The sequence below is a fragment of the Lepidochelys kempii genome, chromosome 2, assembly GCF_965140285.1.
Source record: "Lepidochelys kempii isolate rLepKem1 chromosome 2, rLepKem1.hap1, whole genome shotgun sequence".
In the NCBI taxonomy this organism is placed as follows: domain Eukaryota; kingdom Metazoa; phylum Chordata; order Testudines; family Cheloniidae; genus Lepidochelys; species Lepidochelys kempii.
Window position 1 is genome coordinate 102,066,345 of NC_136381.1, and position 25,780 is coordinate 102,092,124.

At 45.1% G+C, this 25,780-nt stretch overlaps 1 protein-coding gene across 14 annotated transcripts in view; it reads left to right on the plus strand.

Annotated features, from left to right (window-relative positions):
• Positions 1-25,780, plus strand: part of ZNF236 (zinc finger protein 236) — a 232,111-nt gene that overhangs the window by 476 nt on the left and 205,855 nt on the right. For 11 of the 14 annotated variants that reach the window (XR_012157275.2, XR_012157274.2, XR_012157278.2 and 8 more), the window contains exons 2-3: positions 23,152-23,294; positions 24,106-24,270. Coding sequence is in view for 2 of the 14 variants with exons in the window: in XM_073331780.2 (XP_073187881.1) it covers positions 23,152-23,294; positions 24,106-24,270 (308 nt within the window). In the remaining 12 variants the exon portion in view is untranslated. Of the gene's footprint in view, positions 1-469; positions 527-21,628; positions 22,520-23,151; positions 23,295-24,105; positions 24,271-25,780 lie in introns of those variants that run through there. The other 3 variants (XR_012157285.2, XR_012157280.2, XR_012157284.2) reach the window with 3 other exon arrangements.

Here is a 25,780-nt window from a genome sequence, read left to right on the forward strand (position 1 = left end):
GAAAGCGAGACGAGGCGTGTAGTAGCCTCCCCGGCGGGTGCGCGTTTCGATGGTGCCCGGGCCCTGCAGCACCGGCTGGGCGGAGAGCGGAACCGGAGCCTGACTGGAGACAGTTTGGCGATGAGGGGTCGCCTGTTGCTCTCTTCCCGCCCCCCACCCCTCAAACTGAACAAATACAGGCTTGAAATATACGACCTAGCTGTCGACAGAGGCAGCCGTGCAATGCAGGCTGAGAACTCGGGGCTCTCCTTGCAAGAAATAACTTTTAAGAGAGTTTTAAAACAGTCACTCCATGTGTGTTGCGCATAAGGAAACGATCAACATAAAAGCCACACGGTTCTGCCTTTTCCTCTGGCCCTTTATGATTATTTATCACTGAACAGATTTTTTTTTTCAGGTAGTTGTCTTTGTGTATTTGATAGCACTTTTTATAGTCAATTTTCCCTTTATATCTGGGTCTTTCTCACAGAAACCAGAGAGGGAAAGCATGATCATAACAGCCCAAAAAACTAGCACAGATGCTCAGGTAGGTCTGTGCCTCTGATTACCTTCAACTCGCTTTCAAAGTGATGGATTAGATTGCAGGAACCTGTAAGTAACAGCATAGAAGAGTCCCTCCCATAGAGTAGGGACTTAATTCGTCCTTTGATGTACAGACATTCAACAGCACTCTTTCTCTTATGCAGCAACTGATTTTTTTTTTAATTTTCTCTCAGGAGGTGAGCTAAATGTTTATTATTTTGTGGGATAGATACTCCTTAATCTTGAATTAAATTTTTAAACTCCCTTAAAAGTTCTTAACCCTACAATGAAAGATTTTGTTTTGTTAGATATTTAAAAATTTCACTCAATTTTTGAAAATACTATTTAATATTGATTTTTTTTTTAAAAGGGAAGTGAGAAAATTCTGCAATAGTGTCTTAGGTCTTGATCCTGCAAAGACTTAAACTGTACGTGTAAGGACTCTCCTGCGTCAGGGCCTTCCACAATACTTGAATCTCACCCTGCCCCTCCTAAATTAAACTCTTATCTTAGTTGAAATATTACATTTTTGTATTGTTCATTATGCAGGCTTAAAAATAAAATAAATTGCAATATTTGGTAATGGAGGGTAAGCATGTATCATATGTTCTTTCCACCCATAGTCCACAGATCCATATTATGATGTTGAAAGTTGAGTAGAAAATATTTCTATAGCAGCTGAATGATTACCTAACTAATATGAGAATTGGTGGTGATTTAGGTTTTTTTGGGCATGGAAATGCTCTAAGAAGTGTCATTCATATAGCATGCCCTTTATATTTCTTCTGGAGTTAGTTAATTGGAATAATTTATCAGAACTATGGATCTGGTCCTGCAAATGCTTACACATGTAACTTTGCATGAGTAATCACACTTAGCTAAATGGAACTATTTGTATGGAAAAATTAAATGCATGTTTGCAGATTTGGGTCCCAAGTTCCGTTTCTGCAAGGCGGAATCTATGAGGTGCTCCTTGCAGGATTGGGACTTTATGCTTGCAGGGAAAAACAGTGGTGAATTTCTGTGAAACAGGAGATATGTATTAACGAAGAATGTTATGCTCCGTATAGAAAAATCAGACAATGCAAATGTGCTCCAACAAGTTTCAGCCTCAAAGCATGTTTACGACTTTTTTTTTTTAAAGCGATTCTTTCTGCTGTTTTAAACTAAGTAATGCAAAAATAAAAAATGATACTCAAACAGTTTTGATTTTACTACAGATCAGCAGTCAGTTTTGTAACAATTGCTTTTGGTGTTTTGAAAACAAAGCAATTATCTTTCAGTGCATGTACTTTATACACTTAAAATGTATACACAAGGCTTTTGAATAATGGTAACATAAATGGGTAAAAATGTTTGTCAAGCTTATAATGCAAGCTGACCAAAACAAAGACATTCAAACTGTATGAAAATTCTGACCTTCAGCCTTGTTATGATAAAAGTATATCCAATAACATTTAAATCATAAAAGCGGCAAAGAGTCCTGTCCTACAGGACTCTTAGTCTGGATCTGTAAAAGCAGCAAACACGGCTACCCCTCTGATATTTAAATCATACTTTGAACTCAGACCCGTACATTATTTAGGTATAATGTGATGTGCTGAGGACAACTAACTACCAGTTGTTGTATAGGTTATTTTTAAAAAAAGTAATACCAATATTTCTCAAGAACAAGGTGTAGCTAAGTTTCAAAGTGTAAATTAAGCCATGTAATTCAACGGATGCTGGTTATTAGCCGACTTGATAATTTTTGGTTATTAGCAATTTTTTGTCAAGAACACATCCCATAGACTTTAATGTTAATTGGATTCGTATATTAGCAACTGTCATGCTGCTTATTGACAACTTTTTTGATAACCTAGCGCAAGGATCGGCAACCTTTGGCACGTGGCCTGGCAGGGTAAGCCTCCTGGCGGGCCTGGCCGGTTTGTTTACCTGCTGTGTCTGCAGGTTCGGCTAATCGCGGCTCCCACTGGCCGTGGTTCATTGCTTCCCGCAGCCCCATTGGCTTGGAGCGGCGGCCAGCACATCCCTTGGCCTGCACTGCTGACCTAGCGTCCCCACTTCCTGCAGAAAACCTTGGCTACAGGTTTGTAGGGCTGTAGGCAGGGAAGGAAGCACTGGGCTGTGCCAAACCCGAGCCCCTAGTGTCAGGGTAGGGTGCAACTCGGAGAGTGCAGGGAGAGGTACTGTGCAACTCTGCAGGTGCTCAGTTCTGTCTTCTCTGCTGCTGTCCTGACCGCAGCCTCCCTTACCAGCCTTCAGCACCGAGACTTCAGAAGGAGTTCCCGGTTACCTTCTGTGTGGGTGGCAGGTCCCTGGCTGTGGGGCTTTCCGCCTTGGCTGTTGTTTCAGGCATGGGCCTTTTGTTTGTTGGCAGCTTTAAGATAATAGCAACTTTTTGCTTGGAACCAAGAAGTTGCTAATAAGTGGCATCTGCTGTATAATTTTGAATGAAGTATGGATAATTGGCAGATTTATGCAGAGAAAAGGCAATTAATTAGAGCTTGTTAGAAAAATTGTGACAATATTCTTTCAGTGGAATTTCTTGGTTAGTTGAAACTGATTTGATTTTGATGGGACTCGGACAAAAACCAGGTTTGATTTCAGTGAAGCTTTGAAAGAACCCAAGGAATTCTGCAGCCATCTCGCCTGCATGGCTCCTAAGAAGCCTGAGCTTTTGGAGTCTGCAGCTCTAGGGCAACCTGCCAGCAGATACTCCAGGGACCTCGGGGCTTCTAGGGTATGTCTGACACCTGTGGCTGGTCCAGGCCTGAGCCCAAACGTCTACATTGTAATTAAACAAGCCCTTATCCCGAGTCAGCTGGCATGGGCAAGCCACGGATTTTTAATTGCTGTATAGTTATACCCCTGGAGTCCAAGGCTCCAGGGGATCAGGGAGCTATGGGAGTCCCAGCTCTTCGTCTCCTTAGAGGCCTATAAGGTGGTCAGAACTGAGAGCCTGGAAGCCTGCTCTGAGCTAGCACCCGTAAGGCTTACAGGCTCCCAGTTTCTTGTTAGCCTCAAGCTGAAGGGGTTTGTGGGGGCACCAGTTTCCAAGCTCTTGAACTTTCAGTTTCTACTGTGTCTTTCAGCCTACCAGGTAGAATTTTGTTTAGAAAATATCAAAACAAAATCTTCTGACTTTATTGTTATTTTTTTTTAAAAAAAAAGGGGGGGGGGCTTTTGTTTCATAGAGGTTTGTAAAAAAAATTTTATTTCCAAATTGGAATTTTTTTTTTAATCTCAATGCTCTGCAGAACAGAATTGCTGTTCTCGGCCCAGCTCTGCAAGTAACTAATCCATATGTTGATGATGAGGCTGATTTGTACAGAAGAAACTATACAGTGTATGTTATGATACGGAACAACTATGCTTTTGATGTGCCTCCTTCATTGATCATTAATAAACATCATGAACAGCAGATGGCTTTAGTTTTCCTGAAATTGGGACTGTGTGTTCGTTACAGGCTAAGGGTATGATTTCCCCTGATTGAGTACACATCCTCGCGCAAGTTCTCATCAGTTGTAGGGATAGGTTGGGCTTTTCCCTGACCTACTTCCCTGTTAGGCTGTGCCATCTTTGGGGAGAGCAAGGTAGGGGCTTGACTTGCTCTAATCCAAGAGTAGGACCTGGGAAAAGATGCCTGCTTTTAGATCTGTATAGTGGGGCTGGGATCTCAAGGGTCCCACAGAACCTGCTGCCATAATAGCAGGAGCAGGTAAAATGTACTTTGTTTTGGGTGGGATCAGGTGGGCAAAACCAAAGCACATTGTGGTGATTTGCAGGAAAATACTAAGTCTTCCTCATAAACAGAATTTCAGTAATGTAAAGCACATTTTTCTTTTTTTTTAATAAAGGTTTTAATACTTAAATTTAAGCGAGGAATAGAAAGAGATTTGATGCCTATTATAATAGGAGCTAAAGGATTTTTTACATAATATGAGTAAGATTTGTTTTATTCTTTTAATGATAAAAATTGCATTTGAATTCTGTTTATAATATTAACCAACTTTTTTTTTTTTAGTAGCATGGGGGAATCTGTCTCTTGTGGGATTTGCCAGATCCAAGGTTTTTGTGCGTGGGAGTGGGATAACAATGCAAGAAACAATATGGGAGTGGGTATTGCGGGATGGGAGCAGGATTAAAACAATAGTTCCATGCAGAGCTCTGCCTGCATACTCCCACTGTGACAGGTAGGAAGGGGAAAATAAGGAGCAGCTGAGGGCCAACAATGAGTTACATACCCTTGACTCTTTGTCGTAGTTCATATGTCAGAATGAAGAGTGCAGCATAGTTGGCTGCTTCTGATGTACTCTGTAAATTGTTTTAACTCACCTTGAACAAAGTGTGTCATTTTACATTTTAATATGTCATTTACAGTAAAACCTCATTTTACAAGGATCTCTTGGGTTGGAGGAGGTGGAAATCAGAAAAAAGTGTAATAGCTTTCACTGATATGTACTGGATTATATACAGACATTCTGAATTAAAAAATTTCTTAAATTAAGGCATCTGTCATTTTATAGAGCTTTTATTTGAAAGAAACAATTTTGTGGTATAATGAATTCAGGAGTAAATTGCTCTTAAATTGAATAAGTATCACATTTACTAGTCAGAGTTAGATACAAAATAGAAGGAAAGAGGTCTCAGCTATGATGTTCTCTGCAAAATCTTCAGAGGCTGTTGGGAGCTCTTCCAGGTGGCTGTCCCTGGACCTTGTGTAGGAGTTCCATAAACCTCTGGCTGGTAGTTATGTGGTAAACTTGAAGCTTCATCCCCTGTTCTTTGTTTTTGTTTTTTTCTGGAAGAAAAGTGTTTACATCATTTTGTAACCCATGGAGACTACTCACCTACAGGCGTGGCAGGATATGAAATAAATTAATAGTTGTCAGTAAATGTTAATTTCATTTGACACAGAAATAAAATCCATCAATATCAGTCAGGGAGTGCATCTTCCACTGCACCTAGCACCGACAGAGATCGGCTATCCTGGGCCTTTGGCTGCATGAGGAAGCCCCTGTGACACCGTTGTCACTGGCCTTCTGGCTGCATAGGGAGCTCTCTGCAGCCATGCCATTGCAGCCTTCCTGACACGTTTACTGGCTGGGAGTGCAGGGGCCATCCCTGTTCAGCAGCAGTGTGGCTTCCCCCGTGGCTTGGGGCTCATAGTCCTTGTTGTGGTCTCAGCCAGGGGAGGGTCTCAGCTCCACTGAGCAAGCACAGCCTTCCCGGCACATAGCACCTGCAGGGATCACCTAACCCTGGCCCCACAATGAGCTCCTTGCACTCCACTGTCATTAGCCCGCAGTGACACAGGCAGTCCCCTGCAGCCTTGCTGTGAAACTGAAAATTGAAATTGCTAAAATATCAGTTAAAGATAAAAATGGATGTTTGTCAACATTCTCAAAGAAAAAAATAATGAATTCTGCCTACACTGTTCATATGGAGTAGGGGGTGCATGTCCATACTTTACCATTGCCTTGAGACTCCTGTTTGGTTCACGCGTAGGGAGGAGAAAATGCTGTCTCTACTGCTTTACTCTGATCTCCAGCCTCATTTTTTGTTTTTTCTTCTGGGGTTTTCCTCCTCTATAAATAGGTTCCCCCTCCTTTCTGCAAATTCTTAGCTTTCCATAAACAACTGCAGCATGATTCATTGTTGCCTGCAATCTCTGAATAGCAGAAGAGAAACGGACAAGAGTCTTGTTTGTTTCGCTTTGCTGCTAAGTATATGCTATAATCAAAAGAAGAGGTATTGAAGCTGTCTGCATATTGGGAAAGCATTTTTTTTATCAGTTTACTTTGAATATACATTTAAAAGATTATATTTACAGAGATTTAGGCTAAAACATTTTTTTTTAAATAGAAGCTTAAAATCTATAAAAATTGATTGGTTGGGGGGTGGTCCCAGTAAAAACTAGACAAAACTGGTGATATTTTTTCGAGTTCAGACAGCAATTTCTTTGTTTCAAAAGAAACTGAATTCTGATTCTGATCCTATGAGGTGGTAAGGGTCCCCAACTCTCACGATTACATCTTAATTATACAGTAGTTATTGAAAAGAGCAGTTACTTACCTTATAGTATCTGTTCTCCAAAATGTAGAGCCCAGTGATGTTACCAGCTACTGTGCTGAGGTGCCACATTTTCACTGAGTGTCCATTAGGGGGTCAAGATTGTGCGCCGCACCCCCTTGAGCTTCCCCTCCCTAGGACTTCAAGAGCAGAGCAACCCTAACTGACACTCAGTTCCTTCACTACCCACAATCCAAGATATATAAGACTCCAGGCTGTAGGGAAGGAGGGAGAGTTGTAGGATCCATGGTGTTCAGACATCTCAAAGAGCCATAGTTACTATAAAGTAAGTAACCACTCTTTCTTCTTTGAATACTGCACATGTGGATCCCACTCATAATTACCTTAAATAGAGTTGGGATCCAGGACTTATTCCAAAACAGACATTTGATCTAGAAACATTCACTAACTAGTAATGTTTTGTAAACATATGAGCTGAAGACATTATTAAGGGCACAAGAGCAAACTATCCCACTGTGTAGGAAAGATAGGAAGTATTGCAACAGACCACCCTTGCTTAAGCGGGAGATCTTCAATGATCTGAAACTCAAAAAAGAATCCTACACAAAGTAGAATCTAGGTCAGATTACAAAGGATGAATATAAACAAATAACACAAGTATGCAGGCTCAAAATTAGAAAGGCCAAGGCACAAAACAAGATTAAATTAGCTGGAGACTTAAAGGGTAACAAGAAAACATTCTGCAAATACATGGGAAGCAAGGACAGGGTAGGTCTGTTACTCAAGGAGAGGGGGAAAACAATAACAGAAAATGTGGAAATGGCAGAAGTGCTAAATGACTTTTTTTTGTTTGTTTTCACCAAAAAGTTTAGTAGCAATTGGACATCTACCTTAATGAATGCAAGTGAAAATGAGGTAGGCTCAGAGGCTAAAATAGGGAAAGAACAAGTTAAGAATTACTTAGACAAGTTAGAATAGCAGCTGACTGAGGAGATATCTAAGCCATTAACAATTATCTTTGAAAAGTTGTGGAAGATGGGTGAGATTCCAAAGGACTAGAGGAGACCTAAGGGTTTTGATGGTGCGATATTGGTATGGGCGCAGAGGTCAGAAGACCTTTTATGATCCTTGATGTAAACTCATAGGCCTGGTCACCAGAAGCTCCTGGAGATTAGATTCCAAGTCTTGAATTGGCCAAAATGGCCCTGAAGCAGTGAATCGTGGTATCGTGTCAATACCTGAAGCCTGGGTTGTCCCTCTGGATCATAAATAAGAACCCTTGTGATAAGAGGCCATTCTGGCATTGGAACTTGGAGATGGTTCGGATACCCACATTGTTTGGGATCTGGTGGATCTGAGCTGCAATTGGGTTGTTGGGGAGCTTGGAGCAAATGTAGGGCAACAGATTGTTGTCAGTTGTCCTGTTGATGACATTTGACATCTTGAGCGTGGTGGCAGAAGGCTCTTTGCCAAGTTCGACATATTTATCTGTTTCCCATTTCTTGTCTCCAGGCAACAGGTTACAAGAAAGTTGAAGTGAGGAAAGAAGAGGGACCAGTGGATCTAGCATTGGTTAAGGCATATAGTAATCCATTAGGTATTCCAGGTTCTTCTGGTCCCTCGGGACTTGGATCAAGAATTGGACTTCTTATAGGAGATAGCACCACTCCTTGAAAGCTGCCTTGATCACATGTAGCTCCTAGTCCCAGATATTGTATATTTTCCTGCTGGGGTTAGTTTTTGAGAATAAAAAGGATGCGGGGGGGTATCGCATGTTAAGATAACACTGCACATGTGGCAAATCAACCTTTAGTGGGATTGGGTGAATTAGGATGGGGGCTGAGGTAAATGCTTTGTTCAGTCATTCAAAGGGCGACTGAGCCTCTGTGGATCAAGCAAACCAGACTCCCTTTTACAGGAGTACTGTTATGGTTGCAACCAGGCCAGAGAAACCTTTAATAAATCACCTGTAGAAATTTGCCAATCTTAGGAATCGCTGTACTCTGCATAGATACATGGGTGTGGCCTAGACCTTGGTGCATGGTGAGTCCCTTGAGCGAATCAATAAATCGCAAGAATTTCAGTGTGTCCTTATCAAACTTCCATTTCTCGAGCATCATGTAGAGTTAGTTTTGGTGGAGTCTCTCCAAAACAGTGCATACACAATGATTATGGCGGTCCTGACTTTTGGAGAAAATGAGGATGTCCAGGTAAATGATGACAAATTGGTCCAGCATATCCCTAAATATGTCATTTGTGAATTGCTGGAAGGTCACTGGAGCATTATACAACCCAAATGGCATGACCAAATACTTGAAGTGGTCTTCCATTTTTCTACTTCCTGGATCTTCACCAGGTTGTAAGCTCCACGGAGGTCTAGTTTTGTGAAGATCTGGGCAGAGTGGAGTTTTTGAAACAGCTCAGTAGCAAGTGTTGTGACCAGATGTCTAGAATGGACCACACTGAGAATGCCACACTCAAGGCAGACTGCAAGAAACAGGGCAGACAACCCCCAATACTAGTGCTTTAATCTATAATTAGATTCACTAAACCAGTAGCAAAAGAGCTTATGTAGCATAATATTCGTTAACAAGAAGCTAAACACAGTCCCTGTTAGGCATTCCAGCCATTGGTTCCCATCCAGACAGTGAAAGGTTACTGAAAACCCAATTCCCCAGACATTAGTTTTTACTAATCCTAAAGGATCAGACACTTACCCCCATGTCAATATATATTTCGTCTCACCCAAATATCACATTGTCACCCAATCCTTAGTAAACTAAGAATTTATTAATAAAAGAAAAAGTGGTTAAAAGATCATAATTGCAAAGTCCTTAGGTCAGGTTTGTAGCAGTGTTGGAATAGTTTGGTGGCTTTCAAAAGTCTGGTAACTTCCAAAAGATTGGAAGGTTCTTAGTCCATTGTTCAAAATACTCCATTTAGTTATAAATCCACAGTCCAGAGAATTGGAGCAGGAATGAGGGAAAATGGAGATGTCTCAGGTGTCTTTTATATGCTCTACAATGGAAATTTACTGTCCCAAACAAAGCCCACAGCCCCTGTGTATGGAAAGTAACTGATGAACTCCAAGGTCACTTGTCCACATCTCATGCCCTTACATGTTTTGCTTGCAGTCTTAGGCATACTTAGGAAGAGTTGTCTGGAAAATTGATTCTTCTTAATATTCTATCAAGCTTGAATTGCCCCTGGGGGAATTCTGCACCACTATTCACGCACAGAACTCATGTCCAGCACAGAATTTTTTTCTGCGCAGAAAATACGTTTTGCCCAAGAAGTGCTACAGTTCTGTCTTTCGCCCACCAGAGGCCACTGTGGCACCAGAACAGCCAACAGCAGCTGACCGGCAATAACAGTCAGCAGCTGGCTGCGTGCATCCCAACATCCTGCCCGCAGAGCCAGGTTAGGAGGTACGGGATATGTGCGGGGCGAAGGGGGGGCAGACAGAGTGGGGAACATGGAGCTGCTGGGGTTTCACAGATTGGGGTTCAGAAGGGCTAGTGGGGAGGACAGACTGAGGTGGAGGCTCAGGAGCCAGTGCGGTGGCAGCATTGAGCCAGGGGCTGAATGGAGAGGGTGGGATGGGTTGCAGGGCCACATACTGGGAGGGGTGGTGCAGGGACACACCTGACGGAATGGAAGAGGCTAGGAGTTAGTCAGGGTCTGCATGGAGGAGTTTCCCTAACAATCTCTCCCAACCCCCCCATTTCATACTCCTCCCACCCCAAGCCTTTGCTCTACTTCTGAGGGGTGTGGGAAATATGTTTCTGTATTGTGGTTTGTTAATTACTCAAAGTTCTGTGTTCATTTGCCTAGTAAGGAATCTATTTGTCAAAAAAACATTTCCTGAATCTTTTCTTTTTCTTTTTTTGGGGCGGGGGGGGGGGGGGGAATCTGTATTTTTATAGACATACTTGCTGACTGCTATTTTGAAATAAATGACCAAATAATTGAAACTGGCATGATTATATTGTGTTATTTTTGACAAAATACACAGAATTTTGCAGAATTTTAAAATATTATGTGCAGAATTTTTAATTTTTTGGCACGGAATTCCACCGGGAGTGTTGAATAGGCTATTCACAATGAGCTTGCACGACTGGATATAAACTACCTTGTGCATATCACCCCAAGAACAGATACAAATTTATAGTCAATATTCATAACTTCAGATACAGCGATGATACATGGATTTAAACCGGATAATCACACTTGACATATTACAACCTTTCCAATGACACCTTACTTGATATACTTTGTACAAGACTTGTTTCAGTTGTATAACAGTGGTAATATCAATGATATTAATCAGGGGTTCTCAAACTGGGGGTTGTGGTCCCTTGGGGTCACAAGGTCATTACATGGGGGGTCGTGAGCTGTCAGCCTCCACCCCCAAACCCTGCTTTGTCTCCAGCATTTGTAATAGTATTAAATACAAAAAAAGTGTTTTTAATTTATAAGGGGGGGTCGCACTCATAGGTTTGCTGTGTGAAAGGGGTCATCAATAAAAAAGTTTGAGAAACACTGATGTAAATGGTCATCTTCAATTATATAGCATCACAGTGGTAATGGGTACTGGTTTTGCATCGTAGCTTGATAGTCCACACCAGGCCAAAGGGAGCCATCTGTATTCGCCACAAAGATCAGTGGGACCTCTGCTGGGGACGTGGAGGCGCAAATGAACTCTTTCTTCAGGTTTTCCTCAAGATAGTTCCAGAGTGCCTGTAGTTTGGGTTCAGAGAAGGAGTACAGTAGGATGTCAGAGTTACGAACTGACCAGTCAACCACGCACCTCATTTGGAAACACGCAATCAGGTAGCAGCAGAGACACCCCCCCCCCCCGAAAAGATTTGACAAGGGTAAGGACACTGTTTCTGTGCTTGTTTCATTTAAATAAAGATTGTTAAAAGCGGCGTTTTTCTTCTGCATAGTAATGTTTCAAAGCTGAATTAAGTCAATGTTCAGTTGTAAACTTTTGAAAGAACAACCATAACATTTTGTTCAGAGTTATGAACATATCAGAGTTCTGAACAGCCTGCGTTCCTGAGGTGTTCGTAACTCTGAGGTTCTATTGTAAATGCACCTGAAGGGAACCTCTGCTCCTGGCTGAGGTCAATAAGACAGTCACAGCTGCCATAAGGTGGTAGAATGTTGGCTTTTGTTTTGTTGAACATGTCAGCATAGTGTTGATGTTTAACAGGAATTCCTGGAGCCATTGGAGAGGTTGGGGGGGTTTCTAGGATCCTCTGAATACTGTCTTCACACCTCTGAATTATTTTGAGGACTGAAAAGGGTAGACTGAGTAGACTGAAAAGGGTTGCTGGTCCTGGGGTGTCTGTCAGGTAAACGGGATTGTTGGCAAGATGGGGAGTCAAAGTGTACTGTGCCTGACTGCCAGCAGTTGCCCAGGGGATGCTAAGGACAACTGATGAAAGCAGTCCATGAATTAACCCAAAATGAAGGACTTCAGTGTGACCTCTAAGGATGCTATGTGGTGGGTGACCAGTCCCAATTGAAAGAATGACCTGTCTATGGAATTTACTAATCTGGGGGAGTCCTTGTGCTGGGTTGGGGTATTGTGTGTTTGGGGAAATTCCAGATCTATGAAATTGGTTGAGGCATCCAAGTCCACCAGGGCCTCTAAGTTGGTGTTGGGCATCACAGGGTGCTGGAGCCAGAGAGGGAGATGTGTTGGGTGCTGATTGGGCATCACCAGGGAGCCGATGGGCAAGTGTTGGTGTGGGTCAGTGGGAGAGGGGGAAGTGTCAGCCCAGCTTGGACCCCTAGCAGGGCTGGAGCTTTGCATTTCCTGATCTGGGCATAGATTGGGCATTGGTAGGGCGGTCTGATGCAGAATCATGATTCCCTATGGTGTAGGCATAGCCATGATGCCTGGCATCTGTTCTTTTCCTCACCAGAGAGATGGGGCCAGACTGTATCAACTTGCGTGGGCTTGGGTAATGGATGATGAGGGCTCTGGAGCTAGCAGGACTGGCTGGAGCTGAGAGGACCACCTTTTTTCCGGGTGATGTTTGGTCAGGCAGTCATCAGTCCTGATGCATAAGTTGAGTCAGGCATCGAGGCCAGACAAGGATTCCACCTGTGCTAGTTCATCTTTAATTTCACCATTTAAGTTGAGCAGGAATTGATAGTGCTGAGTGTCTACTACCAAGTGTCAGAATTTAGCAACTGGCTGGTGTCCCTGTGGCAACACCCAAAGTGTGGGTTTGGCTGTGCTCTCGCAGCATCAAAGATCACCACCATAACTTGAATGAAGACCTCACATTATCCCAAAAGCGGGCTTGATTTTTCCAGGAGCAGAGACTCCCAAACCAGGGCCTCCCCATTAAGCTGGTTGACGGTCCCACTTGGGGTTGGTTAGTGGGGTACGACTGGACATAGCAGAAATAGGAGACGATGCGGACTTAGGAACCCACAGATTTTGTCATGCTTGCCATTGAACTTGTCAGGTAGGGGAAGCTTGGGCTCATGGGGCATGGGAGTTGGCACTAAAGGTGGCACAACCTGAGCTTGCAGGAGGACTGCATTCTATGCCTGTAGGGCAGTAACCTGGGCCTACAAGATCTGTAAGTGTCCTGCTATCTGTGTCAGAAAGATATTGGCGCTGAGGGTCAGAACTGTGTTACCTGGAGTGAGACAAAGCTTGGGTGCAAGACCGGAGCAAGGCTGGGAACAAGTACACACAGGAGCTATAGCAGCCATGGACAAATGCTTTGAGAAGCTACTGCTGGTCTTGAGAGCCAGCCTGCTGGCTCATCTAACCAATCAGACAGTGTAGCCAACCAGGCTGCCTATTATAAACCAGCTGTCAAAGTGTTCGGCTACCCAGAGCCTGGCTGTGCTGTGGGCCCTGGTTCCTAACACAAAGTGTGAAATAATTTTAGCTGAAGATAAATGAGGAGTTGGAAAGAAAGTTGACAAGTTAATAAATTGATACAAAGTTGAACAATACTTTTGGAATAAAGAACGGGTGAGGTCTCATAGTTACTCTCCATATGAAAAACCATGTAGGGAGGGTAATCATTAATGCTCCTATATGCTGAAGTAATTGCCACAAAGTGTGCCACCTTCATCGATAAAAGGTGAATTGGACAGCTTGATAAATGTTCAGAATGGGGTTCCATTACAGAAGAAAGCACAGATTTAAATCTTTTTGTGGGAGCAATCTTTCTTACAGGAGGAAAGACTCAAACCAGGTTCCTTAGAACAGTGGTTCTCAAAGCTGATCCGCCGCTTATTCAGGGAAAGTCCCTGGCAGGCCGGACCAGTTTGTTTACCTGCTGCGTTTGCAGGTTTGGCCAATCACGGCTCCCACTGGCTGTGGTTCGCCGCTCCAGGCCAATGGGGGCTGCGGGAAGGGCGGCCAGCATGTCCCTTGGCCCGCGCTGCTTCGTGCAGCCCGCATTGGCCTGGAGCGGCGTGGGCCATTGTTGCACTCTATTTGGTACTATTAAGACCTCAGCTGGAGTACTGTGTCCAGTTCTGGGTGCCACACTTTAGGAAAGATGTGGACAAATTGGAGAGAGTTGAGAGGAAAGCTATAAAAATGATAAAGGTTTCAAAAACCTGATCTGTGAGGAAAGGTTAAAAAATAAAACCTGGGCATGTTTAGTCTTGAGAAAAGAAGATTGAGAGGAGACTGGATAACAGCCTTCAAATACATTAGGCGCTGTTAGAAAGTTTTCCCAATAGTCTCCTCTTTACAACTATAAGCATAGCTGAGCACTGGAGTAGGTTCTTCTTTGAGTCATTGCTCATGTGTATTCCACAATAGGTGTGCGTGCTCTCCACGTGCACCGGTACCGGAAGTTTTTCCCCTAGCAGTGCCCGTAAGGGGGGGGCGACCCCTGGAGTGGCGCCTGCCTGGCACGGTGTAAGGGGAGCTGTGCGCTCCCCCAACCCTCCTTCTTGCTACCAGTGAAGATGCGTCGGAATTACTCTGCTCCAGCTTTGCTGTAGCTCCTCCCCAGAACTGTTCATTTGTTCAGTGTTAGTACCTGTAGTTAGCTGTTTAGTTAGTCAGTGAGCCCGGCCCAGGGCATGCCCCGTGCCCTGGGGTTTAAGTCGTGTGGCTCTTGTAGGCGTTCTATGCCAAGAAGTGACTCAAACGCAGACTGTTTGGGAGAAACTCATATTAGTGAAAGATGCAAGATTTGCTAGTCGTTTAAGCCTCGGACCAAAAGAGAAAGGGACATTAGGCTCTGGGTCATCCTGATGGAGTTGGCGCTGACCCCGACTCCGGCATGCCGCTCCGAAGTGGTACCTGGCACTGTGGCGTTGGTACACGGCGACCCTCCAGTGCCATCGACAGTCGGCACTGCTCCCCGTCCACAGGGCACGCCAAGAGTGCTAGGAAGACTCCCTCTTTGCAGCGGCACTGAGGGAAGTCTGGGACAGAGGCTAGGCCCACGTCAGGCAGTCCTCGATCCCCACTGGGCCCCAGGCCTCCGACTCACATTGAGCGGAGTAGCCCAGCCCCTTCGGAACAGGCCTCTCTGGATGTCTGGATGCCATCCACGCCTGAAGCCCTCCAGGCGGCCTGGGATGTTATGTCCATGCCGGTGCCCAGAGCGCTGCCGATGTTGGCCCCACACTCCAGAGGCAAGCCGCTGCTGGGATCTCCACAGTCGCTTCTGGCCCGGTACCAGTTTCGATCGAGGGAACGTTCCTGACGCCCATTCACTGCCCAACCACCATTTGGGGCAGAGTCCGTGTGGATCGCCCTTGACGCTGACCAGACTGTCTGTCTGGGTTTCATCCAGCTGAGACTCTCAGCACCGCTCGTCCTCAAGGAGCAAATATTGACGGGACCGCGGCAGGCGTCACCAATGGTCCTCGTCTCGGAAGGGGTACTGCAGACGGTCATGGCACAGTTGTCGACGCCGTTCCCACGTGGACTCCTGCTCCAAGTCTCCACCAAGACATTGCAGCCCTGGGTGTCAATCACCGGCATCTCGGTTCATGGAGCAGTTGTTACCATTGGTACTGATCCTCCATGTTGAGATCGCAGTCCTGTGGCCGATGTAGATCCCAGCACTGCCTCTCCTCCCGGTCCAGAAACAGCAGCAGATCTTACGCCAGCCTGGCCTCCATTCTTAGCTGTCCTTCGATGGGGCAGGCCAGCCAACCCGAACAGCTGGCCCCGCCGGTTTCACAGCAGGTTCAGTGGCAGGGAGCATTGTGGCCAGCTCAATAGTACCAGTAGGCACCCTGGCCTCCAGCGCAGCCCCTGGTGGGAGCTTGCTCAGTGTCCAGAGCTTCGGAAGCGCTGTCAGCCTCCCTCTCCAGACCCCAGAGAAAGGAGTCGGTGGGATGTACATCCTCAGCACCGTTCCCGGAGTCTGAGCAGGTGGTGGACCCTCCGATGTCGGCCGATACCCAGAGCACTGCACTGTCTTCCTTGCTCCGCCTGGAGGAGGCGATTGAGGCATTGCCCCCCTCCGACCCGCAGGAGGACTTCAGGGCCCATCAAGAACTCTTAAAGAGGGAGGCAGCAAGCCTCCATCTCCAGGCAGAGGATATGGAAGAGCCTTTAGACTCCCCCGTTTAACGTGCTGTCCCAGCTGGCACTGGGTAGGGTGGTCTTGTCTCTCCATGAAGGGGTGGCTAAGATTTCAAATGCCCTGTGGCAAATACCGGCCTCGTTGGCCCCCATCTATAAGAAGGCGGAACACAAGTACTTTTTACCCACTAAGGGGCATGAGTACTTGTATACCCACCCGGCGCCCAACTCCCTGGTGGCCGAGTTAGTTAACCACAGAGAAAGGAAGGGTCAGCCAACCCTGCAAAGAACAAAGACTCTCGGAGTCTGGACTCTTGTGGAAGGAAAATGTATTAGTCTTTGAGCTTCCAGTTACGAGTGGCAAATCATCAAGCTCTCCTGGGCTGGTAAGAATTAAATCTGTGGGGCTCCCTAACCAATTTGAGGACTTCCTCCAGGAGCGTGATAGGAACGAGTTCAAGGCGCTAGTGGAGGAAGGGGCAGCGGCCACTTGGGCGTCCCTGTAGGCAGCCTCAGATGCTGCGGGCACGGCCGCACGATCCATGGCCTCCGTGATGTCCATGAGACGGGTGTCATGGCTCCTGCTCTCTGGGCTGTGAGGTGCAGTCTTCCATGCAGGATCTCCCGTTTGATGGGAAAGCTCTGTTTTTGGTGGAAACAGATACAAGGTTGCATGGCATGAAAGACTCCCGCATGACCCTCCAAACTCTGGGCCCCTATGTCCCGGCTCCAGCAAAATCTAAGTTCAAGCCGCAGCAGACTCCCACCCAGACCGCCCTCCTGAAGTCTGAGGCTGCCCATAAGAAGCAGCAGGACTATAAGAGACGCCCTCAGAGGCAGTCTCGGCCTGCCCCCAGCCTAGGTCCTCCAAGGACAAGCAGGCGGGGAAAAGGCGCTTTTGATGGGACGCTTGGGCTCACTCTGCCAGTTCTCATCAGGGATCCACCCCCAATAAAGCTCCCGTTCTCCAACCGGTTGTGTGCTTTCCTCCCGGAATAGTCACTGCTAACCTCAGACCGATGGGTCCTTAACACTATCTCTTGGGGTTACACCCTCCAGCCTACTTCCTCCCCACCCAACCACCCCCCATCCCTCTTGGGGGACCCCTCGCACGAAGCTCTGCTCAAGCAAGAGGGGGGCAGCTCCTAGGACTAGGAGCGATAGAGGTGGTGCCCGAAGAGTTACTGGGCAAGGGTTATTACTCCCATTATTTCCTTATCCCAATGGCCAAAGTTTCGCATGGTTTCTCTGGCCTCCATCATCCCCTCCCTGGATGCTGGGGACTGGTACTCTGCCCTCGATGTACAGGACGCATACTTCCACATCCACATATTCGAGGGGCGCAGACGCTTCCTTCCTTTCGTGGTGGGACAGAATCACTACCAATTCATGGTCCTCCCATTTGGTCTGTCCACTGCCACCAGGGTGTTTACAAAATGCATGTTGTGGTAGCAGCCTACCTCACACGGCGGGGGTCCAGATATTTCCCTATTTGAATGATTGGCTTGTCAAGGGCACCTCCCGGTTGCAGGTGAGGGATCATGTGCCGCTCCTCTTGTCCATGTGCACCACTGTGGGCCTGTTCGTAAACAACACCAAGTCCACGTTAGTCCCGGTCCAACTCATAGAGTTTATCGGGGCACTCCTGGATGCAGCGTTGGCCAGGGCCTCTCTTCCGCCAGACAGATTTGAGACCCTGACAGGTCTCATCGACTCGGTCACAAGGTTCCCAGTGACAACAGCCAGGGTTTGCTTGTAGCTCTTGGGTCACATGTCGGTTTGCACGTACGTGGTTCATCGTACCAGACTCAGGATGAGGCCCCTCCAGCTCTGGTAGGCCTCAAAGTTCTCCCAGGCCACAGACAGGATGGACAAGGTCCTCACCGTGCCGGACTCTGTGATCACCTCCATATGGTGGTGGCCTGCCCCAAACAACATGCTCCAAGGGGTCCTGTTCAGGAACAAGGTCCCGCTGTTGGAGCTGGTGTCCGATGCATCGGACCTGTGTTGGAGGGTCCAGGTGGGGAACTTTCAGACCCAAGGCCTGTGGTCGGCTCAAGACCTGACTCTACATATAGACATCAAGGAGCTCAGGGCGGTGCGGCTGGCGTGTATGGCCTTCCGCTCGCACCTGGAGGGCAAGGTAGTCAGGGTCCTAACGGACAACATGGCCTCTATGTTCTATATCAACAGGCAAGGTGGGGCCCGATCCTCTGCCCTCTGCCACGAAGCCCTCAGGCTTTGGGACTTCTGTATAGCCCACAACATCCACCTGAAGGCCTTCCACCTACCGGGCGCCCGGAACAAGAGGGTGGATTGCTTGAGCAGGGACTTTTCCTCACAACACGAGTGGTCCCTTCACCCAGAAGTGGCCCACCAGCTCTCCCAAAGGTGGGGAACTCCCCAGGTGGACCTATTCGCTACTTGGCAGAACTGGTGATGCCCCTGCTTCTGCTCCGGGAGGGCCTGGGGAGGAGCACTATCTCCAATGCCTTTCTCCTGTCCTGGACAGGCCGGCTTCTCTACACCTTTGCCCCGTTCCCTCTAATCAGCAGGGTCCTGGAGAAGATAAACACGGACAAGGCTGGGTCATCCTGATTGCCCTGGTGTGGCCCAGGCAGCATTGGTACGGGACCCTCACGGACCTCGTGGTAGCTCCGCCGTGGCCGTGGCTGCTCTGCCCGGACCTGCTCTCTGAGACCAGGGCCGCCTCCTTCATCCCAAACTAGCGGCTCTTCACCTCACGGCGTGGCTGCTCAGTGATTAGGTGGAGAGGAAAGAACGTGTCAGAACAGGTTCAGTGCATTCTCCTCAAAAGTAGATGGCCCTCCGCTCACCACGCTTATTTGGCGAAGTGGTCCTGGTTTTCTAGGTGGGTGGCGGACCAGTGTGTCTCCCCTGTGGCCGCCCCAATCCATCTTATTCTTGATTAACTCCTCCACCTGAGGGCCCAGGGCCTGGCGCCCTCATCAGTCAAGGTGCACCTGGCAGCCATATTGGCCTTCCATCCGCCAGTGCAAGGGCACATGTAATTTTCCCATGCTATGACTGGCTGGCTCCTTAAGGGTTTGGACCATATTTTTCCATATTCTAGACCCCCAGTCCTACAGTGGGACCTAAACCTGGTGTTGGCTCGTCTCACGGAGCCCCCGTTTGAACCGCTGGCCATGTGCTTCTGATCTCACCTCTCGTGGAAGGTGGCCTTCCTGGTTGCAATCACGTCGGCCAGGTGAGTCTTGGAGCTCAGGGCCCTGACCTCCGAGCCGCTGTACACGGCCTTTCATAAGGGCAAGGTCCAGCTTCACCCACACCCCGCGTTCCTCCCAAAGGTGGTCTCCGCCTACCATGTAGTAGATGATTTTTCTACCGGTCCTCTGCCCCAAGCCTCACGCGTCCAGTGAGGAGCGCTGTCTCTACACAATGTGCAGCGGGCTCTGGTTTTCTACCTCGAGCAGACCAAGCTGTTCAGAAAGTCCTCGCAACTGTTCGCCGCCTCGGTTGAGCACGCGAGGCGCCAGCCGATTTCCACTCAGCGGCTATCCAATTGGATCACTTCGTGCATCCATTTCTGTTATGAGCTGGTGGGTGTCTCCCCGCCACCCATTGAGAGGGCACACTCGGCTTGGACACAGGCCTTGTTGGCTGCCTTCATGGCCCAGGTCCCCATGCAGGACATTTGTGGGGCTGCCACGTGGTCTTTGGGTCACACGTTCACCTCGCACTATGTGATCATCCCCCAAACCAGGGATGATGCCGGGTTCGGCAGGGCTGTCCTCCGTCCTGGGAACTTGTGAAATCCTTCCTACCTCCAACAGATATAGCTTGGAATCACCTATTATGGAATACACATGAGCAATCACTCGAAGAAGAAAAGACAGTTACCTTTTCCGTAACTGGTGTTCTTCGAGATGTGTTGCTCGTGTCTGTTCCACACCCCGTTCTCCTTCCCCTCTGTCGGAGTTGTCTGGCAAAAAGGAACTGAGGGTGGGGGGAGCACGCAGCTCCCCTTATACCGCGCCAGGCACTTATACCGCGTCACTCCAGGGGTTGCGGTGGGCACTCCCCCTCTACGGGTACTGCTAGGGGAAAAACTTCCAGCACCAGTGCACATGGCGAACACGCACACCTATTGTGGAATAGACATGAGCAACACATCTTGAAGAACACCAGTTATGGAAAAGGTAACTGTCTTTTATCAAGGGGCATTATGGAATCCTAGTCATTCTAAGTTTTTAAGAACAGGTTAGACAAACACTTGTCAAAGATGGTCTAGGTTTACTTGGTCCTTCCTTTCTCAGTGCTGGGAGCTGTACTAGATGACGTCTCAAGATCCTTTCCAGCCCTAAATATCTATGATTGTATTATAGAACTTCAGCTTTGTCAAAATGTAAAGGAAGAGTAAATTAACTAGCATTCATATCCTTTCAGTCAGTTAGAACCTCTAACTAGTCCAAACTGCTTAATAGTGGAATTGGACTAGCGAGAGAATATTACACTTTGAATCTTCGATAGCAGCTGCCGAGTCCTCTTCTGATTGAAATTCTTAGTGTTGATTACCATCTGGAAATGGTGGGAGAGGAAGTTGGAGAGCAGAGTGGCCCAGAAGCTGCTGCAGTTAACTGCTGATAGACAGGAGGGCAAGAATAGCTTGTGGGTAGATGGTTGCGTATTTGGGTGGGATGTATGTGCATGTAATTGAACATATTTGTGGATTTAGTGGGTGGGTGAGAGAGGAAGACAAAGTAGGGAGATAAATACAAATATGTGACTGGTCCTTGGGGATCATGTGCTTTCAAGGGGTGGGAGAAGTATGAAGAGACTGCTGACTGTTACTTATTATTGCTTTGTGAGAATGAAAAAAATTAAAAACAGAATTTTACCTACAAAAAATCTTGTTAGGATAATATTTGGCTTCATTATTGTTTCTGGTTCTAACAGCACTTTGAATCCTCATATTGAATTCTGAAAGTAATTTTAGTACATTTCTATATAGATAACTATATAATGATATATGTATGCATAAAACACTGCTGAATTTTAAAAAATGACTTGGCACAATTTGGCTCTCTTACTCTTCTTTTCTCTCCCCTCTCATCAATGTATCTAACTAGAATTTACAAGGACTGGTTGACTAGTGACTGATCTTCTTTGTATGCCACTTGAGTAAGTGTGCTATCCCAAGTACAATAAGATAAAAGTCCCTTGTAACTGGAGCTGTGCTGCTAGGTTTTCTAAGAATTTTGACCACTTCAGGGAGGGAAAGAGTTCTTGTTACTGGTAATGTTCACAAGCTACAGAGAATTTCTACAGCACTGGATGAATCAGTAGGTGAAAGTATGCAAAAGGTTTAAATTTATAGAGGCTAGATATTTGTCATATCTAGACAGACTCTTTTCCTCCTAATTATAACACAATTATGTGAAGCAGAAATTAATCAGAAGGCTTTTGTTTTCCACTCTTCCTATTACTCTGCATATATAAATAATTTGTTTAGTGCTTATCTTCAGTGCTTCAGCACCATTCTGATGTGGCAAAGCAAGTGCAAAGACATGAGTCCTCATTTTTCTTCTGGAGATGGTTATGTCTGAGCTGCTTCTGATTTGTCATTGGATTGTATTCACAGTCAAGGTCTTACTGCTGAAAAACCCTGTCCCATAGACTTTTACCGTGGCCTCCCTCAACTGCAACCTTTTCAGAGGATTGTGACTGCTGTGAGGGGAGAGTGGGAGCCATGACTTCATCCCTCATCCCATGCTTTTGTAACTAGTATTAGCAATTTTTTCTCCATTTCTTTGTCATCACTGACACACTTTGTTCTGTTTTGATAGGAAGAGAAGTGGTATATTTACAAAACTCTGGTCCTGAAGAACATGTGCTCTGATAGTACATCATGAGTCAATTTAGAGTTCAGGATGTTGTTTGTAAATAAAACTTTGAAGGATCTTAAACCAGGTGCTTTTTAAAAATCTGCTGCTAAGTTTTTCCATTGAATTTTTCAAAAACAAGCCAGATAACATTTATAGTCATATAATGTCTTCCAAAATTTAAATATTTAAATTTCCTTAGAGCCGAGATTTCCATTTTCTGGATAGTTTGGTAAAACAATTTTGAAGAACAGCTTACATACAAAGCAAGATTCAATAATACTCCAACCATTTTCTGCAACAAGATATGCAAACCTCAAACTATATTTCAGGGTTTATATCACCTTATGAGTTTTCACAGCAGGAAAGGGGAACAGGGTCTTAATTGGATTGGCCTATAAAAAATGTTACTTCTCTTTTGAATGTAAGTGCAAGAACACTCTGATGGATTGATGTCTCTCAACCATCTTGAACAATCAGTATTGACTACACAGCTCTCAAGATGTGACTGGTGAAATGGAGAGATTGCAGGGACCAAAGGTGGGGGAGAGAAGAGGTGCCTGCATATATATTTTTTATTTTTATTTTTTAAAATTCAGTAGTATTGTAATCGTGTCTGAGGGTTTTACATTTGTGGTTTTTGTTTTTATTGATGCTTGTTTACAGAGAGTGAAGGTTCATTGTACAGCCACCTACGTGGACTTTTACAAATGGCATTGTACATTCGGGACTATTAACTATACTGTCTTAAATGGTTACCCACAACTTTTTTTTTCCCCCCCCCTTTGGAAGTAAACATGTTCACTATAACATAGAGATTGGAAGGGAATTTTTTTCATTTTACAGCTTTATGCTATTCTTTTTCTCTGTCCCCTGTTTCTGTGGGCTTTTTATACAGAAGCAAGAAGGGAGAGAGAATCAATTTTAAAAATAAAGGGAAAAGTATGTCCATAAAGCTACAAATTAATAGGGAGATAAAAAGTTTGGAATGGTGATTAATTTCTGGGTCATCTGAAGCAGGAACATTTTCCTTCCTGTTCCTGAGATCTTGCAAATCCGGTTCAAATTTTTTTAAAGTTTCCATGGGTCTTTGCCACTTCAGACCACACTTGTGGGTTTTTTTTTTAAACCTAATTTAAAAATTGAAAATAAAACTTTGTACAAAAGTGTTTAATGCGTATTTTGCAGATGGTGTTCTGACACTGAATACAGAGAACAGTAATTGTTCCTACCAAGTACCAAGCTTCCATAAGTGTGAGATCTGTTTGCTATCCTTTTCAAAAGTGACACAGTTCCAGCGCCACATGAGGGATCATGAACGAAATGACAAGGTATGTATTTCAGTAAATCTAGATAAAAATCTAAAAAATATTAATACATCAAAAGTTAAATCCAGCATTTTAATAGATGAGGTTGAAGACGCATTTAACTGTGTTCAGTAATGGTGCTGACAGCCAAACTTTGCAGTTTGGTTGGACAAAATTTCTTTTTTACTTCTGCCTCATCACATGTGCAGTCTGTAAGGAATGAGGGAAACCTTGCATTGGATAGCATTTCAGCTATGATCTTATCCCCAGTTGAAGCAGTTTTTGCTTAGGTATCCACAGATAATCCATTGTCTCTGCAAAGTATTTAGGTGGGCTAAGGAAACTGGTAAAAAGATACCTTTTAATCAGGATTTTTGATAGTAAATGAAAAATGATTGCAAACAAAATTGTAGAGTAGCACAGTAAACCTTGGAATAAGCAAGACAGTAATTCTCTTAAATGCTCTCTGCTTTTCTGGTCAGATGATTGGTTGAGCACAGAGGAGGAGTTCGGGATTATTATTTACATTTTAGACAGAGATTTAATTTTTGTCTCCACTCTTCTCTCTTGCCAGTTTCTCCTGCCCCCCCCAACCCCCCCCCAAAAAAATCAAATGGAATTATGAAAAATTGGGGAGTCAGAATTTCTGTTGACCTGGAACCATGAGGAGAGAAAATAATCAGGAGGATTCTCTTGTGTCATTATTGTAGATAGGTTCTTGAATTGCCTGTTTTTGTTTTAATTATTATGTGGATTTTTTTAGTGTATATTATAGTCTATATCTGTGAGAAGATTAGACCTAATATATTTATCTTTATCTTGTTTCCCCAAACAGCCTCATCGGTGCGACCAGTGTCCAATGTCATTTAATGTTGAGTTCAACCTGACACTTCACAAATGTACTCACAATGGGGAAGATCCTACATGTCCTGTGTGCAACAAGAAATTCTCCAGAGTGGCTAGTCTCAAAGCTCATATTATGCTACATGAGAAAGAAGAGGTAATTCTTAACCTCATTTTTAATTTTTGAAACAGAGAATGTGATATGAATGTTACTTAATTTCTTGAGTGTATGTGCTTTTGCGCAGAAGGGTGAGTAAATGAGGCAGAGCTATAAAGTTAATAATGGAGAACATAAACAATTTAATAATATTAGCTAAAAATGGACATACCCCTCTATTCTGATCTGCTGATACAAATGAATCCCTGCATTTTTGGCAAATAGGTTACTGAGAGTCAAGGGCAGTAACAAGAAAATAAATATTTACCTTTTGTAAATTCAAGTAAAAATTATTTAAAAGCATCAAATAAGAATGAGTTTAATCCTGCTTTCAGATAACATGAAAGTGTTTTCAATGAGAATGTAATAACATTTCAAGATTCATATCTGTTTAATCTTCTATGCTATTTATATCATCTAGTTTCAAAAATTTGATGTTGAAGAAACCTAAATTTTCTTTGTTTCAAATTTCAGAAATATCTCGTCTCACCTGTGGAACTCAGTCCCTTAGCAGTGCAGTGTTTGGAACCTTCTAGAATAGCAGTGCCCATTGGGTCTGCATGCATCTTCCCTAGTGGATACGTTTTCCCTAGAGATAGCTTCATAGCGATCTAGAGGCTCATTTTGTAAAATCTGCCGGAGGAGGTTGGATTCTATCACTTACGTACTTGAACTAAAATTTAGGAACTAGAAAAAGATGTGCTATCCACAGAGAATGTAAGATCTTCTCTGCACAGTTATGGTTAATTCTGCTTTGTTCTAGCCTTGTCCTGTGCTCCGTTCGTAGTCTTGGCACCAATTTAGCCAGTTGTGGACTTTCTGAAATGTCAGATAATTCTTCAAGTAGTGTCCCTGTGGGTGTTCCACTGTAGGTGCGATAGCCCACCTGTGCCTGAGATCAGAGATCTTCGGTAGCAGTGCCCATTGGGCCGCACATGCACTTCTCCCCGTCTTGCGCTCTGAGCGGCATCTATATAGCGCTGTGCCGTCCAACCTCCCTTAGTTCCTTCTCAACTGCTTTTTGGTCTGGGGTGGAATCCCAAGCAGAGCTCTTCATACATTCTTATCCTTTAGTAATGGTAATGTTTCCGTTATAATTTTGTAGATATTAGCCATTTCCTTTATTTTTGTTTCTCCTGGTGGGGAAAAAGAATTCCGTTACTCTTTGGTCCCTGATATTCTTTAGCTTAGTAGGTTTCCTTTTTTATGCCCTTCCCAAATGGGAAGTTCTCCCTTCTCGGGGTTATGCCCGCATCCCTGGGTTCAAGAGGTGCCTTTCCTGTCGTAAGGCTATTCCCATGAGCAATGGTCACTTGCAGTGCATATGCTGTCTTGGTGAGGGACACGTCTCACATACCCACTGCCTCAGATTTTAGGTTTGGTCCAGAAATAAGTAAATGTTATGGACCCAATGAGTCTTTGAAGCCAAGGGAAATAGCATAGCTGATACTTCACGTAATAAACTTCTGTTCTTTCAGAGTTAGTTCCAGCAGAGTCTGCTCCAATGCTG